Source organism: Saccoglossus kowalevskii, chromosome 12 (assembly GCF_978046115.1).
Source record: "Saccoglossus kowalevskii chromosome 12, keSacKowa6.1, whole genome shotgun sequence".
NCBI lineage: Eukaryota > Metazoa > Hemichordata > Enteropneusta > Harrimaniidae > Saccoglossus > Saccoglossus kowalevskii.
Genome location: NC_140652.1, coordinates 3,228,085 through 3,252,270, shown reverse-complemented (window position 1 = coordinate 3,252,270; position 24,186 = coordinate 3,228,085). Strand labels below are relative to the sequence as shown.

The following is a 24,186-nucleotide window of genomic DNA, read 5'->3' as shown; positions in this document are numbered from 1 at the left end:
ACTGATCTAGTTTTACACTGGGTCAATGCACTGATATAGTTATACACTGGGTCAATGCACTGATATAGTTATACACTGAGTCAATGCACTGATATAGTTAAACACTGGGTCAATGAACTGATATAATTATACACTGGGTCATTGCACAGTTATACAGTGGGCATTTAATATGCACATATCTTAACAGAAAACTAGAAATGTCAAAATAGCATGTGTAGTACTTGAAAAATCAGGAAAACAGAACAGGATTTATATGCACAGTTTATAAACTAATCATGTCTGTGCATGGTCCTAGAGCATCTATTCTAAGTTTCATTGGAATCCGACCAGCAGTTCTTGAGATATCTGTGAAACCGATATACAGTAAATACAAAAACAAATAGTATCTTACAGTTTACACATACATACAAACACATCCAGGGTAACTGCAAAGACTCCCATTGTGTGCTTTACATACAGGAATAAGTTTGTATACATAAAAACATACTTACAGAAGGATGATTGCAGTTTACATCACATATATCACAATAATATGGAAACAGGGTTAAATCAGATATTACTTTTTTACATTCAACGGCTGGTAGAGGTTTATCTGCAAGTATGGTTGCATGTTGTTTACCATTGATATGGGATATAAAGTTCTGTGAATGAAGTGAAAAACAGTTGTTGCAATAACAGCCATGGACAGACTGGTAAACCTAACTGATACACATAACTGATACACATACAGACTGGTAAACCTAACTGATACACATACAGACTGGTAAACCTAACTGATACACATACAGACTAGTAAACCTAACTGATACACATACAGACTGGAAAACCTAACTAATACACATACACATACAGACTGGTAAACCTAACTGATACACATACAGACTAGTAAACCTAACTGATACACATACAGACTGGAAAACCTAACTAATACACATACACATACAGACTGGTAAACCTAACTGATACACATACAGACTGGCAAACCTAACTGATACACATACAGACTGGCAAACCTAACTGATACACACACAGACTGGTAAACCTAACTGATACACATACTGACTGGTAAACCTAACTGATACACATACAGACTGGTAAACCTAACTGATACACACACAGACTGGTAAACCTAACTGATACACATACAGACTGGTAAACCTAACTGATACACACAGACTGGTAAACCTAACTGATACACATACTGACTGGTAAACCTAACTGAAGCACATACAGACTGGTAAACCTAACTGAAACACATACAGACTGGTAAACCTAACTAATACACATACAGACTGATAAACCTAACTGATACACATACAGACTGGTAAACCTAACTGATACACATACAGACTGGTAAACCTAACTGAAACACATACAGACTGGTAAACCTAACTGAAGCACATACAGACTAGTAAACCTAACTGATACACATACAGACTGGTAAACCTAACTGAAACACATACAGACTGGTAGACCTAACTGAAGCACATACAGACTGGTAAACCTAACTGAAACACATACAGACTGGTAAACCTAACTGAAACACATACAGACTGGTAAACCTAACTGATACACATACAGACTGGTAAACCTAACTGATACACACACAGACTGGTAAACCTAACTGATACACATACAGACTGGTAAACCTAACTGATACACACAGACTGGTAAACCTAACTGATACGCATACTGACTGGTAAACCTAACTGATACACATACTGACTGGTAAACCTAACTGAAACACATACAGACTAGTAAACCTAACTGAAACACATACAGACTGGTAAACCTAACTAATACACATACAGACTGATAAACCTAACTGATACACATACAGACTGGTAAACCTAACTAATACACATACAGACTGATAAACCTAACTGATACACATACAGACTGGTAAACCTAACTGATACACATACAGACTAGTAAACCTAACTGAAACACATACAGACTGGTAAACCTAACTAATACACATACAGACTGATAAACCTAACTGATACACATACAGACTGGTAAACCTAACTGATACACATACAGACTGGTAAACCTAACTGAAACACATACAGACTGGTAAACCTAACTGATACACATACAGACGAGTAAACCTAACTGATACACATACAGACTGGTAAATCTAACTGATACACATACAGACTGGTAAATCTAACTGATACACATACAGACTGGATCAAAGAAAGCTTAGAAAGAACTCCCATGTGCTGAGAGTATTGGAAACACATTAAATATAATTCGAAATTACTTAGCTGAAAACTAATTATGCAAATCAGAAAATTAATATGACCAGATTTGAGTGTAAAACTAATGAGGTCTGCGCAATGTAACAGAAAATCTATGTCTCCAAGTTTAATTGAAATGTGATTAGAACCAAAAAATTATGAATTATTATGCTTATTAGGGAATTAATATGAACAGATTTTTACCCCAAACTAATTAGGTTTGTACATTGTCCTAGAGCATCTTTGTACTAAGTTTCATTGAAATGGAATAATTAGTACCGTGAAAACTCCAAAATTTCGACCCCTCTAAAAATTCGGTCGCCTATTTATTTGCCGGGTTTCGGTGTTTTATTTACCTCCAAATTTTCGACTCCACTAAAAATTGCCGACTCATTCTTATTCGGAAATTGCGACCAGTTTTAGTTTTCCCCCAAACGAAAAAAACCCCGATGTGAGCGTTCAAACGGGACCTTCCTCGAAGGCATGAATCCGGGTTTCTGATTGACTGAGAGATTTTTATTTTATTGGTAACGAAAATATATTCTAAATAAACGAAGTTTCAAATAAAAACGAACACAAAAATCTCGGCATGCTGCGTTTCTGAATTGTTGATTATTACTGTACTCAGTAGTGATTATAATAATGTACACAAAATAAATTTGTTGAATGGTTATGAAATACAAATAAAAGTCAACTTAGTTTCATCGTAAGCGAATGATTCCGGTCTCGTATAAACGTTTGATGCTGTAGGATATCCGCCATGTTCTCTTAGGTCAAATAGGTCAAATCGCTAATTAACCAATCAAAAAGCTGGATGATGCCAACGTGTTCAAATTACCATAGCTTATTTAAATATGTTAATGTTATTGAACGCAATGCAAAAGAGATTGATGTTGTAGTACGATATTTTGGCTTGGATTTAGATGCGAAAACGGCATGATTTTTTTTAAATAAAAAAATTAGTTGTTTTTAAAAAATTAACTGGTCATCTGAAGAATAATTTAACATTGTTCACAGTGATAACAGCTCATTCTCGAAAGGAAGCTTACCCGCTCACGCTAGTCACGATAAAAATCATTCACGTGTACTCTTGAATAGACAGACGCCAATGACTACGGTAAAACTTACTCTATTTTAGCCGGCAGGATTGATTGAAATGTCCGAAAAATGACGCCAAAATACACCTTAAAAGTCCCATTTTATTTTCTTAAATCCCATTTTATTTTTTAATCCAAGGGCGAATTTACGGCAGAATTTGGTCCCTCAAGTAAGGGACACGTGAGCTTTGATTCTAACCGGATACATTGCACTGGGTCGGGGAGATAGTTTGCTAAACTTCCATGTATCTTTTGTCCAATGGGTACCTGTACTTCGAACATTCGCAAGTTTTCCTAGGTAGTGCGAGACAGCTTTGTCTTTTGACCTATTAGTTTTGTGCTGACCTCTTCTCCGCGTCTTGATGTTTTGTTTTGCTTGTCATAATACTCACTGATTGATGACTTTGTTTAGATTTTGAGTTACAACTCGGCCACGACCTTTGCTTTTACCGTGAAACATGGGGAAGTTTACGTCAATTGACGGACATTGCATTTTTTAAAAACTAATGAAGCACACTGTCTATCATCCCCATTTTTTCATTTGCTGATTTCTATTCTGAAAAATTCGACCGTCCGAAAATGCACCTTAATTTTGACTAAAAACACGTCACATTTCTAACACCAATTATTTAAAACCGGTCGAAATTTTGGAGTTTTTACGGTACTTTAGATATCAGTGTGAAAGCTTAAAATTGGTTAATTATGCAAATTAGGTAATTAATATGTACAGATTTTAACCCACAATTATTCAGGTCTGTCTATTGTCCTACAGCATCCATGTACATTCATTGATATGTGATGTATAGTACCTGAGATATCAGTGTGAAAGTTGGTTAATTATGCAAATTAGGTGATTAATATGCACAAATATTTACCGGAAACTAATTGGGTCTGCATAATTCTAGATTCATTGAAATGTGATGATTAGTACTTTAGATATCAGTAGAAAAGCTGAAAATTAATTATGCAAATTAGGTAATTAATATGCACAATTATTTACCCTAAAACTAATCAGGTCTCTGCATAGTCCTAAAGGATCTATGTACCAAGTTTCATTGAAATGCGATGATTAGTACTTGAGATACCCGTGGAAAAGCTGAAAATTAACTAATTATGCAAATTAGGTGATTAATATGCACAAATATTTATCGAAAACAATCAATCTCTGCATAGTCCTTGAGTATGTAAGTACCAAGTTTCATTGAAATGTAATGCTAACTACTTATATCAAATGCTGAAAATTAATTAATTATGCAAATTAGGTAATTAATATGTACTGATATTACCATAAAAACTATCAGGTCTGTGCAGTGTCGTATGACATCTATGTACCAAGTTTCATTGAAATGTGATGATTAGTACTTGAGATATCAGTGGAAAAACCGAAAATTGACTAATCATTATGCAAATTAGGTAATTAGTATCCACGGATTATTACCAAAAACTAATCAAAACCTAGCATTAGTTCAGAGCATCTATGTACCAAGTTTCATCAAAATCCAATGAGTGGTTGTTTAGATATCAGTGGAACAGTCATGGAACCACTAAAAAATAGCTAATTATCATGCAAATTAGGTAATTAATATGCACGGATTTTTACCAAAAATTAATCAAATCTGCGCATATGTTCAGAGCATCTATGTACCAAGTTTCATCAAAATCCAATGAGTGGTTCTTTAGATATCAGTGGAACAGTCATAGAACAGCTAAAAATTAGCTAATTATCATGCAAATTAGGTAATTAACGAGCATGGATTTTTACCAAAACCTAATCAAATCTGCGCATTGGCCCAGAGCATCTATGCACCAAGTTTCATCAAAAACCGATGTATGGTTCTTGAGATAGCAGTGGAACAGTCGGACACACATACACACATACACACATACACACATACACACATACACACATACAGACACACTAACTGCAAAGACTCCCATTTTGTGCTTCGCACATGGGAGTCAAAAACCTAACTAATACACATACACATACAGACTGGTAAACGTAACTGATACACATACAGACTGGTAAACCTAACTGAAACACATACAGACTGGTAAACCTAACTGAAGCACATACAGACTGGTAAACCTAACTGAAACACATACAGACTGGTAAACCTAACTAATACACATACAGACTGATAAACCTAACTGATACACATACAGACTGGTAAACCTAACTGATACACATACAGACTGGTAAACCTAACTGAAACACATACAGACTGGTAAACCTAACTGAAGCACATACAGACTAGTAAACCTAACTGATACACATACAGACTGGTAAACCTAACTGATACACATACAGACTGGTAAACCTAACTGATACACATACAGACTAGTAAACCTAACTGATACACATACAGACTGGAAAACCTAACTAATACACATACACATACAGACTGGTAAACCTAACTGATACACATACAGACTGGTAAACCTAACTAATACACATACACATACAGACTGGTAAACCTAACTGATACACATACAGACTGGTAAACCTAACTGAAACACATACAGACTGGTAGACCTAACTGATACACACACAGACTGGTAAACCTAACTGAAACACATACAGACTGATAAACCTAACTGAAACACATACAGACTGGTAGACCTAACTGATACACACACAGACTGGTAGACCTAACTGATACACATACAGACTGGTAAACCTAACTGATACACATACAGACTGGTAAACCTAACTGATACACATACAGACTGGTAAACCTAACTGATACACATACAGACTGGTAAACCTAACTGATACACATACAGACTGGTAAACCTAACTGATACACATACAGACTGGTAAACCTAACTGATACACATACAGACTGGCAAAACTAACTGAAGCTCATACAGACTAGTAAACCTAAATGATACACATACAGACTGGTAAACCTAACTGATACACATACAGACTGGTAAACCTAACTAATACACATACAGACTGGTAAACCTAACTGATACACATACTGTCTGGTAAACCTAACTGATACACATACTGCCTGGTAAACCTAACTGATACACATACAGACTGATAAACCTAAGTGATACACATACTGTCTGGTAAACCTAACTGATACACATACTGACTAGTAAACCTAACTGATACACATACAGACTGGTAAACCTAACTGAAACACATACTGACTGGTAAACCTAACTGATACACATGAAGACTGGTAAACCTAACTGATACACATACAGACTGGTAAACCTAACTAATACACATACAGACTGGTAAACCTAACTAATACACATACAGACTAGTAAACCTAACTGATACACATACAGACTGGTAAACCTAACTGATACACATACTGACTAGTAAACCTAACTGATACACATACAGACTGGTAAACCTAACTGATACACATACAGACTGGTAAACCTAACTAATACACATACAGACTGGTAAACCTAACTAATACACATACAGACTAGTAAACCTAACTGATACACATACAGACTGGTAAACCTAACTGATACACATACTGACTAGTAAATCTAACTGATACACATACAGACTGGTAAACCTAACTGATACACATACAGACTGGTAAACCTAACTGATACACATACAGACTGGTAAACCTAACTGATACACATACTGACTAGTAAACCTAACTGATACACATACAGACTGGTAAACCTAACTGATACACATACAGACTGGTAAACCTAACTAATACACATACAGACTGGTAAACCTAACTAATACACATACAGACAGGTAAACCTAACTAATACACATACAGACTAGTAAACCTAACTGATACACATACAGACTGGTAAACCTAACTAATACACATACAGACTAGTAAACCTAACTGATACACATACAGACTAGTAAACCTAACTGATACTCATACAGACTGGTAAACCTAACTGATACACATACAGACTGGTAAACCTAACTGATACACATACAGACTGGTAAACCTAACTGATACACATACAGACTGGTAAACCTAACTGATACACATGCAGACTGGTAAACCTAACTGATACATATACAGACTGGTAAACCTAACTGATACACATACAGACTGGTAAACCTAACTGATACACATACTGTCTGGTAAACCTAACTGAAACACATACAGACTTGCAAACCTAACTGATACACATACTGACTGGTAAACCTAACTGATACACATACAGACTGGTAAACCCAGGTGATACACATACAGACTGATAAACCTAACTGAAACACACACAGACTGGTAAACCTAGGTGATACACATACAGACTGGTAAACCTAACTGATACACATACAGACTGGTAAAGCTAACTAATACACATACACATACAGACTGGTAAACCTAACTGATACACATACAGACTGGTAAACCTAACTGAAACACATACAGACTGGTAGACCTAACTGATACACACACAGACTGGTAAACCTAACTGAAACACATACAGACTGATAAACCTAACTGAAACACATACAGACTGGTAGACCTAACTGATACACACACAGACTGGTAGACCTAACTGATACACATACAGACTGGTAAACCTAACTGATACACATACAGACTGGTAAACCTAACTGATACACATACAGACTGGTAAACCTAACTGATACACATACAGACTGGTAAACCTAACTGAAACACATACTGACTGGTAAACCTAACTGATACACATGAAGACTGGTAAACCTAACTGATACACATGAAGACTGGTAAACCTAACTGATACACATACAGACTGGTAAACCTAACTGATACACATACAGACTGGTAAACCTAACTGATACACATACAGACTGGTAAACCTAACTGATACACATACAGACTGGTAAACCTAACTGATACACATACAGACTGGCAAAACTAACTGAAGCTCATACAGACTAGTAAACCTAAATGATACACATACAGACTGGTAAACCTAACTGATACACATACAGACTGGTAAACCTAACTAATACACATACAGACTGGTAAACCTAACTGATACACATACTGTCTGGTAAACCTAACTGATACACATACTGCCTGGTAAACCTAACTGATACGCATACAGACTGATAAACCTAAGTGATACACATACTGTCTGGTAAACCTAACTGATACACATACTGACTAGTAAACCTAACTGATACACATACTGACTAGTAAACCTAACTGATACACATACAGACTGGTAAACCTAACTGAAACACATACTGACTGGTAAACCTAACTGATACACATGAAGACTGGTAAACCTAACTGATACACATACAGACTGGTAAACCTAACTAATACACATACAGACTGGTAAACCTAACTAATACACATACAGACTAGTAAACCTAACTGATACACATACAGACTGGTAAACCTAACTGATACACATACTGACTAGTAAACCTAACTGATACACATACAGACTGGTAAACCTAACTGATACACATACAGACTGGTAAACCTAACTAATACACATACAGACTGGTAAACCTAACTGATACACATACAGACTAGTAAACCTAACTGATACACATACAGACTGGTAAACCTAACTGATACACATACTGACTAGTAAATCTAACTGATACACATACAGACTGGTAAACCTAACTGATACACATACAGACTGGTAAACCTAACTGATACACATACAGACTGGTAAACCTAACTGATACACATACTGACTAGTAAACCTAACTGATACACATACAGACTGGTAAACCTAACTGATACACATACAGACTGGTAAACCTAACTAATACACATACAGACTGGTAAACCTAACTAATACACATACAGACTGGTAAACCTAACTAATACACATACAGACTAGTAAACCTAACTGATACACATACAGACTGGTAAACCTAACTAATACACATACAGACTAGTAAACCTAACTGATACACATACAGACTAGTAAACCTAACTGATACTCATACAGACTGGTAAACCTAACTGAAACACACACAGACTGGTAAACCTAGGTGATACACATACAGACTGGTAAACCTAACTGATACACATACAGACTGGTAAAGCTAACTGATACACATACAGACTGGTAAACCTAACTAATACACATACAGACTGGTAAACCTAACTGAAGCACATACAGACTAGTAAACCTAACTAATACACATACAGACTGGTAAACCTAACTGATACACATACAGACTGGTAAACCTAACTGATACACATACAGACTGGTAAACCTAACTGAAGCACATACAGACTAGTAAACCTAACTGATACACATACAGACTGGTAAACCTAACTGAAGCACATACAGACGAGTAAACCTAACTGATACACATACTGACTAGTAAACCTAACTGATACACATACAGACTGGTAAACCTAACTGATACACATACAGACTGGTAAACCTAACTAATACACATACAGACTGGTAAACCTAACTAATACACATACAGACTAGTAAACCTAACTGATACACATACAGACTGGTAAACCTAACTGATACACATACAGACTGGTAAACCTAACTGATACACATACTGACTAGTAAACCTAACTGATACACATACAGACTGGTAAACCTAACTGATACACATACAGACTGGTAAACCTAACTAATACACATACAGACTGGTAAACCTAACTAATACACATACAGACAGGTAAACCTAACTAATACACATACAGACTAGTAAACCTAACTGATACACATACAGACTGGTAAACCTAACTAATACACATACAGACTAGTAAACCTAACTGATACACATACAGACTAGTAAACCTAACTGATACTCATACAGACTGGTAAACCTAACTGATACACATACAGACTGGTAAACCTAACTGATACACATACAGACTGGTAAACCTAACTGATACACATACAGACTGGTAAACCTAACTGATACACATGCAGACTGGTAAACCTAACTGATACATATACAGACTGGTAAACCTAACTGATACACATACAGACTGGTAAACCTAACTGATACACATACTGTCTGGTAAACCTAACTGAAACACATACAGACTTGCAAACCTAACTGATACACATACTGACTGGTAAACCTAACTGATACACATACAGACTGGTAAACCCAGGTGATACACATACAGACTGATAAACCTAACTGAAACACACACAGACTGGTAAACCTAGGTGATACACATACAGACTGGTAAACCTAACTGATACACATACAGACTGGTAAAGCTAACTAATACACATACACATACAGACTGGTAAACCTAACTGATACACATACAGACTGGTAAACCTAACTGAAACACATACAGACTGGTAGACCTAACTGATACACACACAGACTGGTAAACCTAACTGAAACACATACAGACTGATAAACCTAACTGAAACACATACAGACTGGTAGACCTAACTGATACACACACAGACTGGTAGACCTAACTGATACACATACAGACTGGTAAACCTAACTGATACACATACAGACTGGTAAACCTAACTGATACACATACAGACTGGTAAACCTAACTGATACACATACAGACTGGTAAACCTAACTGAAACACATACTGACTGGTAAACCTAACTGATACACATGAAGACTGGTAAACCTAACTGATACACATACAGACTGGTAAACCTAACTGATACACATACAGACTGGTAAACCTAACTGATACACATACAGACTGGTAAACCTAACTGATACACATACAGACTGGTAAACCTAACTGATACACATACAGACTGGCAAAACTAACTGAAGCTCATACAGACTAGTAAACCTAAATGATACACATACAGACTGGTAAACCTAACTGATACACATACAGACTGGTAAACCTAACTAATACACATACAGACTGGTAAACCTAACTGATACACATACTGTCTGGTAAACCTAACTGATACACATACTGCCTGGTAAACCTAACTGATACGCATACAGACTGATAAACCTAAGTGATACACATACTGTCTGGTAAACCTAACTGATACACATACTGACTAGTAAACCTAACTGATACACATACAGACTGGTAAACCTAACTGAAACACATACTGACTGGTAAACCTAACTGATACACATGAAGACTGGTAAACCTAACTGATACACATACAGACTGGTAAACCTAACTAATACACATACAGACTGGTAAACCTAACTAATACACATACAGACTAGTAAACCTAACTGATACACATACAGACTGGTAAACCTAACTGATACACATACTGACTAGTAAACCTAACTGATACACATACAGACTGGTAAACCTAACTGATACACATACAGACTGGTAAACCTAACTAATACACATACAGACTGGTAAACCTAACTAATACACATACAGACTAGTAAACCTAACTGATACACATACAGACTGGTAAACCTAACTGATACACATACTGACTAGTAAATCTAACTGATACACATACAGACTGGTAAACCTAACTGATACACATACAGACTGGTAAACCTAACTGATACACATACAGACTGGTAAACCTAACTGATACACATACTGACTAGTAAACCTAACTGATACACATACAGACTGGTAAACCTAACTGATACACATACAGACTGGTAAACCTAACTAATACACATACAGACTGGTAAACCTAACTAATACACATACAGACTGGTAAACCTAACTAATACACATACAGACTAGTAAACCTAACTGATACACATACAGACTGGTAAACCTAACTAATACACATACAGACTAGTAAACCTAACTGATACACATACAGACTAGTAAACCTAACTGATACTCATACAGACTGGTAAACCTAACTGAAACACACACAGACTGGTAAACCTAGGTGATACACATACAGACTGGTAAACCTAACTGATACACATACAGACTGGTAAAGCTAACTGATACACATACAGACTGGTAAACCTAACTAATACACATACAGACTGGTAAACCTAACTGAAGCACATACAGACTAGTAAACCTAACTAATACACATACAGACTGGTAAACCTAACTGATACACATACAGACTGGTAAACCTAACTGATACACATACAGACTGGTAAACCTAACTGAAGCACATACAGACTAGTAAACCTAACTGATACACATACAGACTGGTAAACCTAACTGAAGCACATACAGACGAGTAAACCTAACTGATACACATACAGACTGGTAAACCTAACTAATACACATACAGACTGGTAAACCTAACTGATACACATACTGACTAGTAAACCTAACTGATACACATACAGACTGGTAAACCTAACTGATACACATACTGACTAGTAAACCTAACTGATACACATACAGACTGGTAAACCTAACTGATACACATACAGACTGGTAAACCTAACTGATACACATACAGACTGGTAAACCTAACTGAAGCACATACAGACTAGTAAACCTAACTAATACACATACAGACTAGTAAACCTAACTGAAGCACATACAGACGAGTAAACCTAACTGATACACATACAGACGAGTAAACCTAACTGATACACATACAGACTGGTAAACCTAACTGATACACATACAGACTGGTAAACCTAACTGAAGCACATACAGACTAGTAAACCTAACTAATACACATACAGACTAGTAAACCTAACTAATACACATACAGACTAGTAAACCTAACTGAAGCACATACAGACGAGTAAACCTAACTGATACACATACAGACGAGTAAACCTAACTGATACACATACAGACTGGTAAACCTAACTGAAGCACATACAGACTAGTAAACCTAACTAATACACATACAGACTAGTAAACCTAACTGAAGCACATACAGACGAGTAAACCTAACTGATACACATACAGACTGGTAAACCTAACTGATACACATACAGACTGGTAAACCTAACTGAAGCACATACAGACTAGTAAACCTAACTAATACACATACAGACTAGTAAACCTAACTGAAGCACATACAGACGAGTAAACCTAACTGATACACATACAGACTGGTAAACCTAACTGATACACATACAGACTGGTAAACCTAACTGAAGCACATACAGACTAGTAAACCTAACTAATACACATACAGACTAGTAAACCTAACTGAAGCACATACAGACGAGTAAACCTAACTGATACACATACAGACGAGTAAACCTAACTGATACACATACAGACTGGTAAACCTAACTGATACACATACAGACTGGTAAACCTAACTGAAGCACATACAGACTAGTAAACCTAACTAATACACATACAGACTAGTAAACCTAACTGAAGCACATACAGACGAGTAAACCTAACTGATACACATACAGACGAGTAAACCTAACTGATACACATACAGACTGGTAAACCTAACTGATACACATACAGACTGGTAAACCTAACTGAAGCACATACAGACTAGTAAACCTAACTAATACACATACAGACTAGTAAACCTAACTGAAGCACATACAGACGAGTAAACCTAACTGATACACATACAGACTGGTAAACCTAACTGATACACATACTGACTAGTAAACCTAACTGATACACATACAGACTGGTAAACCTAACTGAAGCACATACAGACTAGTAAACCTAACTGAAGCACATACAGACGAGTAAACCTAACTGATACACATACAGACTGGTAAACCTAACTGATACACATACAGACTGGTAAACCTAACTGATACACATACAGACTGGTAAACCTAACTGATACTCATACAGACTGGTAAACCTAACTGATACACATACAGACTGGTAAACCTAACTGATACTCATACAGACTGGTAAACCTAACTGATACACATACAGACTGGTAAACCTAACTGAAGCACATACAGACTGGTAAACCTAACTGATACACATACAGACTGGTAAACCTAACTGATACACATACAGACTGGTAAACCTAACTGAAGCACATACAGACGAGTAAACCTAACTGATACACATACAGACTGGTAAACCTAACTGATACACATACAGACTGGTAAACCTAACTGATACACATACAGACTGGTAAACCTAACTGAAGCACATACAGACGAGTAAACCTAACTGATACACATACAGACTGGTAAACCTAACTGATACACATACAGACTAGTAAACCTAACTGATACACATACAGACTGGTAAACCTAACTGAAGCACATACAGACGAGTAAACCTAACTGATACACATACTGACTGGTAAACCTAACTGATACACATACAGACTGGTAAACCTAACTGATACACATACAGACTGGTAAACCTAACTGATACACATACAGACTGGTAAACCTAACTGATACACATACAGACTGGTAAACCTAACTGAAGCACATACTGACTAGTAAACCTAACTGATACACATACTGACTAGTAAACCTAACTGATACACATACAGACTGGTAAACCTAACTGATACACATACTGACTAGTAAACCTAACTGATACACATACAGACTGGTAAACCTAACTGATACACATACAGACTGGTAAACCTAACTGATACACATACAGACTGGTAAACCTAACTAATACACATACAGACTGGTAAACCTAACTGATACACATACTGACTAGTAAACCTAACTAATACACATACAGACTGGTAAACCTAACTAATACACATACAGACTGGTAAACCTAACTGATACACATACAGACTGGTAAACCTAACTAATACACATACAGACTGGTAAACCTAACTGATACACATACAGACTGGTAAACCTAACTAATACACATACAGACTAGTAAACCTAACTAATACACATACTGACTAGTAAACCTAACTGATACACATACTGACTAGTAAACCTAACTGATACACATACAGACTGGTAAACCTAACTGATACACATACAGACTGGTAAACCTAACTGATACACATACAGACTGGTAAACCTAACTAATACACATACAGACTGGTAAACCTAACTGATACACATACTGACTAGTAAACCTAACTGATACACATACAGACTGGTAAACCTAACTGATACACATACAGACTGGTAAACCTAACTGATACACATACAGACTGGTAAACCTAACTGATACACATACAGACTGGTAAACCTAACTAATACACATACTGACTAGTAAACCTAACTGATACACATACTGACTAGTAAACCTAACTGATACACATACAGACTGGTAAACCTAACTGATACACATACAGACTGGTAAACCTAACTGATACACATACAGACTGGTAAACCTAACTGATACACATACAGACTGGTAAACCTAACTGATACACATACAGACTGGTAAACCTAACTGATACACATACAGACTAGTAAACCTAACTGATACACATACAGACTGGTAAACCTAACTGATACACATACAGACTGGTAAACCTAACTGATACACATACAGACTGGTAAACCTAACTAATACACATACTGACTAGTAAACCTAACTGATACACATACTGACTAGTAAACCTAACTGATACACATACAGACTGGTAAACCTAACTGATACACATACAGACTGGTAAACCTAACTGATACACATACAGACTGGTAAACCTAACTGATACACATACAGACTAGTAAACCTAACTGATACACATACTGACTAGTAAACCTAACTGATACACATACAGACTGGTAAACCTAACTGATACACATACAGACTGGTAAACCTAACTGATACACATACAGACTGGTAAACCTAACTGATACACATACAGACTAGTAAACCTAACTGATACACATACAGACTGGTAAACCTAACTAATACACATACTGACTAGTAAACCTAACTGATACACATACTGACTAGTAAACCTAACTGATACACATACAGACTGGTAAACCTAACTGATACACATACAGACTGGTAAACCTAACTGATACACATACAGACTGGTAAACCTAACTGATACACATACAGACTAGTAAACCTAACTGATACACATACAGACTGGTAAACCTAACTGATACTCATACAGACTGGTAAACCTAACTGATACACATACAGACTGGTAAACCTAACTGATACACATACAGACTGGTAAACCTAACTGATACACATACAGACTGGTAAACCTAACTGATACACATACAGACTGGTAAACCTAACTGATACACATACAGACTGGTAAACCTAACTGATACACATACAGACTGGTAAACCTAACTGATACACATACAGACTGGTAAACCTAACTGATACACATACAGACTGGTAAACCTAACTGATACACATACAGACTGGTAAACCTAACTGATACACATACAGACTGGTAAACCTAACTGATACACATACAGACTGGTAAACCTAACTGATACACATACAGACTGGTAAACCTAACTGATACACATACAGACTGGTAAACCTAACTGATGCACATACAGACTGGTAAACCTAACTGATACACATACAGACGAGTAAACCTAACTGATACACATACAGACTGGTAAACCTAACTGATACACATACAGACTGGTAAACCTAACTGATACACATACAGACTGGTAAACCTAACTGATACACATACAGACTGGTAAACCTAACTGATACACATACAGACTGGTAAACCTAACTGATACACATACAGACTGGTAAACCTAACTGATACATATACAGACTGGTAAACCTAACTGATACACATACAGACTGGTAAACCTAACTGATACACATACAGACTGGTAAACCTAACTGATACACATACAGACTGGTAAACCTAACTGATACACATACAGACTGGTAAACCTAACTGATACACATACAGACTGGTAAACCTAACTGATACACATACAGACTGGTAAACCTAACTGATACACACACAGACTGGTAAACCTAACTGATACACATACAGACTGGTAAACCTAACTGATACACATACTGACTAGTAAACCTAACTGATACACACACAGACTGGTAAACCTAACTGATACACATACAGAGTGGTAAACCTAACTGATACACATACAGACTGGTAAACCTAACTGATACACATACAGACTGGTAAACCTAACTGATACACATACAGACTAGTAAACCTAACTGATACACACACAGACTGGTAAACCTAACTGAAACACATACTGACTAGTAAACCTAACTGATACACATACAGACTGGTAAACCTAACTGATACACATACAGACTAGTAAACCTAACTGATACACATACAGACTGGTAAACCTAACTGATACACATACTGACTAGTAAACCTAACTGATACACATACAGACTGGTAAACCTAACTGATACACATACAGACTGGCAAACCTAACTGATACACATACAGACTGGTAAACCTAACTGATACACATACAGACTGGCAAACCTAACTGATACACATACTGACTAGTAAACCTAACTGATACACATACAGACTGGTAAACCTAACTGATACACATACAGACTAGTAAACCTAACTGATACACATACAGACTGGTAAACCTAACTGATACACATACTGACTAGTAAACCTAACTGATACACATACAGACTGGTAAACCTAACTGATACACATACAGACTGGCAAACCTAACTGATACACATACAGACTGATAAACCTAACTGATACACATACAGACTGATAAACCTAACTGATACACATACAGACTGGTAAACCTAACTGATACACATACTGACTAGTAAACCTAACTGATACACATACAGACTGATAAACCTAACTGATACACATACAGACTGGTAAACCTAACTGATACACATACAGACTGATAAACCTAACTGATACACATACAGACTGGTAAACCTAACTGATACACATACAGACTGATAAACCTAACTAATACACATACAGACTGGTAAACCTAACTGATACACATACAGACTGGTAAACCTAACTGATACACACACAGACTGGTAAACCTAACTGATACACATACTGACTAGTAAACCTAACTGATACACATACAGACTGATAAACCTAACTGATACACATACAGACTGGTAAACCTAACTGATACACATACAGACTGATAAACCTAACTGATACACATACAGACTGGTAAACCTAACTGATACACATACAGACTGATAAACCTAACTAATACACATACAGACTGGTAAACCTAACTGATACACATACAGACTGGTAAACCTAACTGATACACATACAGACTGGTAAACCTAACTGATACACATACAGACTGATAAACCTAACTAATACACATACAGACTGGTAAACCTAACTGATACACATACAGACTGGTAAACCTAACTGATACACATACAGACTAGTAAACCTAACTGATACACACACAGACTGGTAAACCTAACTGATACACATACAGACTGGTAAACCTAACTGATACACATACAGACTGATAAACCTAACTAATACACATACAGACTGGTAAACCTAACTGATACACATACAGACTGGTAAACCTAACTGATACACATACAGACTAGTAAACCTAACTGATACACATACAGACTGGTAAACCTAACTGATACACATACAGACTGGTAAACCTAACTAATACACATACAGACTGGTAAACCTAACTGATACACATACAGACTGATAAACCTAACTAATACACATACAGACTGGTAAACCTAACTGATACACATACAGACTGGTAAACCTAACTGATACACATACAGACTGGTAAACCTAACTGATACACATACAGACTGGTAAACCTAACTGATACACATACAGACTGGTAAACCTAACTGATACACATACAGACTGGTAAACCTAACTGATACACATACAGACTGGTAAACGTAACTGATACACATACAGACTGGTAAACGTAACTGATACACATACAGACTGGTAAACCTAACTGATACACATACAGACTAGTAAACCTAACTGATACACATACAGACTGGTAAACCTAACTGATACACATACAGACTGGTAAACCTAACTGATACACATACAGACTGGTAAACGTAACTAATACACATACAGACTGGTAAACGTAACTGATACACATACAGACTGGTAAACCTAACTGATACACATACAGACTGGTAAACCTAACTGATACACATACAGACTAGTAAACCTAACTGATACACATACAGACTGGTAAACCTAACTGATACACATACAGACTGGTAAACCTAACTGATACACATACAGACTAGTAAACCTAACTGATACACATACAGACTAGTAAACCTAACTGATACACATACAGACTGGTAAACCTAACTGATACACATACAGACTAGTAAACCTAACTGATACACATACAGACTGGTAAACCTAACTGATACACATACAGACTAGTAAACCTAACTGATACACATACAGACTGGTAAACCTAACTGATACACATACAGACTGGTAAACCTAGGTGATACACATACAGACTGGTAAACCTAACTAATACACATACAGACTGGTAAACCTAACTGATACACATACAGACTGGTAAACCTAACTGATACACATACAGACTGGTAAACCTAACTGATACACATACAGACTGGTAAACCTAACTGATACACATACAGACTGATAAACCTAACTGATACACATACAGACTGGTAAACCTAACTGATACACATACAGACTGGTAAACCTAACTGATACACATACTGACTGGTAAACCTAACTGATACACATACAGACTGGTAAACCTAACTGAAACACATACAGACGAGTAAACCTAACTGATACACATACAGACTGGTAAACCTAACTAATACACATACAGACTAGTAAACCTAACTGATACACATACAGACTGGTAAACCTAACTAATACACATACAGACTAGTAAACCTAACTGATACACATACAGACTGGTAAACCTAACTAATACACATACAGACTGGTAAACCTAACTGATACACATACAGACTGGTAAACCTAACTGATACACATACAGACTGGTAAACCTAACTGATACACATACAGACTGGTAAACCTAACTAATACACATACAGACTGGTAAACCTAACTGATACACATACAGACTGGTAAACCTAACTGATACACATACAGACTGGTAAACCTAACTGATACACATACAGACTGGTAAACCTAACTAATACACATACAGACTGGTAAACCTAACTAATACACATACAGACTGGTAAACCTAACTGATACACATACAGACTGGTAAACCTAACTGATACACATACAGACTGGTAAACCTAACTGATACTCATACAGACTGATAAACCTAACTGATACACATACAGACTGGTAAACCTAACTGATACACATACAGACTGGTAAACCTAACTGATACACATACAGACTGGTAAACCTAAATGGTCAAAGCATTTACAATAATGATAATGCTTACCATTTCATTTTTACAGTCTATTTCACAAATTTTGCAATACCATTTTACCAAACTAGACTTCTTTACTTCTTTTTCACTAGATTCATTACTTATATTTTCTTTTCGGCATGAAGATCTTCCTGTAATATTTTTCTTTGAATCATCAGATTTGTTTCCAGGTTTCCTGGCTGCATCCGATCTACTTCCAGACTTTCTGACATCATCCAGTCTGCTTCCAGACTTCTTTGAATTATCTGGTCTGTTTCCAGATGCCCTGGCATTATCAGATCTTCTAGCACATCTCTTCTCATCATCTGATCTGTCCTCAGACATCCAGGCATCACTCGGCCTGCTTCCAGGTTTCCTGGCAGCATCAGATCTGCTTCCAGACTTTCTGACATCATCTGATCTACTTTCAGGCTTTCTGACATTATCTGATCTACTTCCAGACTTTCTGACATTATCAGATCTTCTAGCACATCTCCTCTCATCATCTGATCTGGCCCCAGACATCCAGGCATCACTCGGTCTGCTTCCAGACTTCCTGGCATCATTCTGTCTGCTGCCAAAATTTTTTGCATCATTCGGTCCATGGCTTAATGACAGCTTGACTTTTTTCAGATCTGTATAATTTTCCCTACATGGTAAAAAATCTCTTTTTCTCTTATTCTCCATCATATCTTTGGACTGACAGGTCTGTCTTGGTAAGGTAACAGCCATATCCATCAGATTAGATGTGTCATCTGACTCGGTAGGAATTCCTGATTGTAAACAACTCAAGTTTTTAGAATGTTTCCGCCCCTTCACATGGTTAACATAGCTCTGTATAAAAAGAATTCAGAGATAGATCACTGTCCATACAGAGAAAACAGAGAAAAAAAAAAGGTCAATGGTCACTAAGAAAACAAATTTACTTTGATAGGCCATACTGGTATTTAGGTTTACTCACGAATTCATGACGACATTCCAATTGGCATATGTCACAGAACCAGAGACTACTGGTGAGATCTGACTGGCTACCTTCTCTCTCGTCTTTGTCATTCTCTCCAGATTCCATCTTCTGTGACTCCAATTTAGCAAGATGCTTTTTTCCTTTAACGTGTTGCATCAAATTCTGAATAAGATTTTATATTTTATATTTTTTAAAAAACTAAAAAAACATAGTTAGTACAACTATTACAATTTGTTGACAATACACACATAGAAATACATGTATATGGAGGTTGACAGTATACACATAGCAATGTATGGAGGTTGACAGTATACACATGGCAATGTATGGAGATTGACAGTATACACATGGCAAGGTATAGAGGTTGACAGTATACACATGGCAATGTATGGAGGTTGACAGTATACACATGGCAATGTATGGAGGTTGACAGTATACACATGGCAATGTATAGAGGTTGACAGTATACACATGGCAATGTATGGAGGTTGACAGTATACACATAGCAATGTATGGAGGTTGACAGTATACACATGGCAATGTATGGAGGTTGACAGTATACACATAGCAATGTATGGAGGTTGACAGTATACACATGGCAATGTATGGAGGTTGGCAGTATACACATAGCAATGTATGGAGGTTGACAGTATACACATGGCAATGTATGGAGGTTGACAGTATACACATGGCAATGTATGGAGGTTGACAGTATACACATAGCAATGTATGGAGGTTGACAGCATACACATGGCAATGTATGGAGGTTGGCAGTATACACATAGCAATGTATGGAGGTTGACAGTATACACATGGCAATGTATGGAGGTTGACAGTATACACATTGCAATGTATAGAGGTTGACAGTATACACATGGCAATGTATGGAGGTTGACAGTATACACATGGCATTGTATGGAGGTTGACAGTATACACATGGCAATGTATGGAGGTTGACAGTATACACATGGCAATGTATAGAGGTTGACAGTATACACATGGCAATGTATGGAGGTTGACAGTATACACATTGCAATGTATAGAGGTTGACAGTATACACATAGCAATGTATGGAGGTTGACAGTATACACATGGCAATGTATGGATGTTGACAGTATACAGATGGCAATGTATGGAGGTTGACAGTATACACATGGCAATGTATGGAGGTTGACAGTATACACATTGCAATGTATAGAGGTTGACAGTATACACATAGCAATGTATGGAGGTTGACAGTATACACATGGCAATGTATGGAGATTGACAGTATACACATAGCAATGTATGGAGATTGACAGTATACACATAGCAATGTATGGAGGTTGACAGTACACACATGGCAATGTATGGAGGTTGACAGTACACACATGGTAATGTATGGAGGTTGACAGTATACACATGGCAATGTATGGAGGTTGACAGTATACACATAGCAATGTATGGAGGTTGACAGTATACACATGGCAATGTATAGAGGTTGACAGTATACACATAGCAATGTATGGAGGTTGACAGTATACACATGGCAATGTATGGAGGTTGACAGTATACACATGGCAATGTATGGAGATTGACAGTATGCACATGGCAATGTATAGAGGTTGACAGTATACACATGGCAATGTATGGAGGTTGACAGTATACACATGGCAATGTATGGAGGTTGACAGTATACACATGGCAATGTATAGAGGTTGACAGTATACACATGGCAATGTATGGAGGTTGACAGTATACACATAGCAATGTATGGAGGTTGACAGTATACACATGGCAAAGTATGGAGGTTGACAGTATACACATAGCAATGTATGGAGGTTGACAGTATACACATGGCAATGTATGGAGGTTGGCAGTATACACATAGCAATGTATGGAGGTTGACAGTATACACATGGCAATGTATGGAGGTTGACAGTATACACATGGCAATGTATGGAGGTTGACAGTATACACATAGCAATGTATGGAGGTTGACAGCATACACATGGCAATGTATGGAGGTTGGCAGTATACACATAGCAATGTATGGAGGTTGACAGTATACACATGGCAATGTATGGAGGTTGACAGTATACACATTGCAATGTATAGAGGTTGACAGTATACACATGGCAATGTATGGAGGTTGACAGTATACACATGGCATTGTATGGAGGTTGACAGTATACACATGGCAATGTATGGAGGTTGACAGTATACACATGGCAATGTATAGAGGTTGACAGTATACACATGGCAATGTATGGAGGTTGACAGTATACACATTGCAATGTATAGAGGTTGACAGTATACACATAGCAATGTATGGAGGTTGACAGTATACACATGGCAATGTATGGATGTTGACAGTATACAGATGGCAATGTATGGAGGTTGACAGTATACACATGGCAATGTATGGAGGTTGACAGTATACACATTGCAATGTATAGAGGTTGACAGTATACACATAGCAATGTATGGAGGTTGACAGTATACACATGGCAATGTATGGAGATTGACAGTATACACATAGCAATGTATGGAGATTGACAGTATACACATAGCAATGTATGGAGGTTGACAGTACACACATGGCAATGTATGCAGGTTGACAGTACACACATGGTAATGTATGGAGGTTGACAGTATACACATGGCAATGTATGGAGGTTGACAGTATACACATAGCAATGTATGGAGGTTGACAGTATACACATGGCAATG

General features: G+C 37.0%; 1 protein-coding gene across 1 annotated transcript in view; it reads right to left on the bottom strand.

Moving 5' to 3' along the window:
• Positions 1–24,186, bottom strand: part of LOC100367073 (uncharacterized) — a 67,251-nt gene that overhangs the window by 18,542 nt on the left and 24,523 nt on the right. Inside the window, exons 4-6 of the mRNA XM_085506292.1 lie at positions 21,472–21,636; positions 20,544–21,344; positions 492–641 (exon numbers count right to left, since the gene is read on the bottom strand). Of these exons, the coding sequence (XP_085362418.1) occupies positions 492–641; positions 20,544–21,344; positions 21,472–21,636 (1,116 nt within the window). The remainder of the gene's footprint in view (positions 1–491; positions 642–20,543; positions 21,345–21,471; positions 21,637–24,186) is intronic.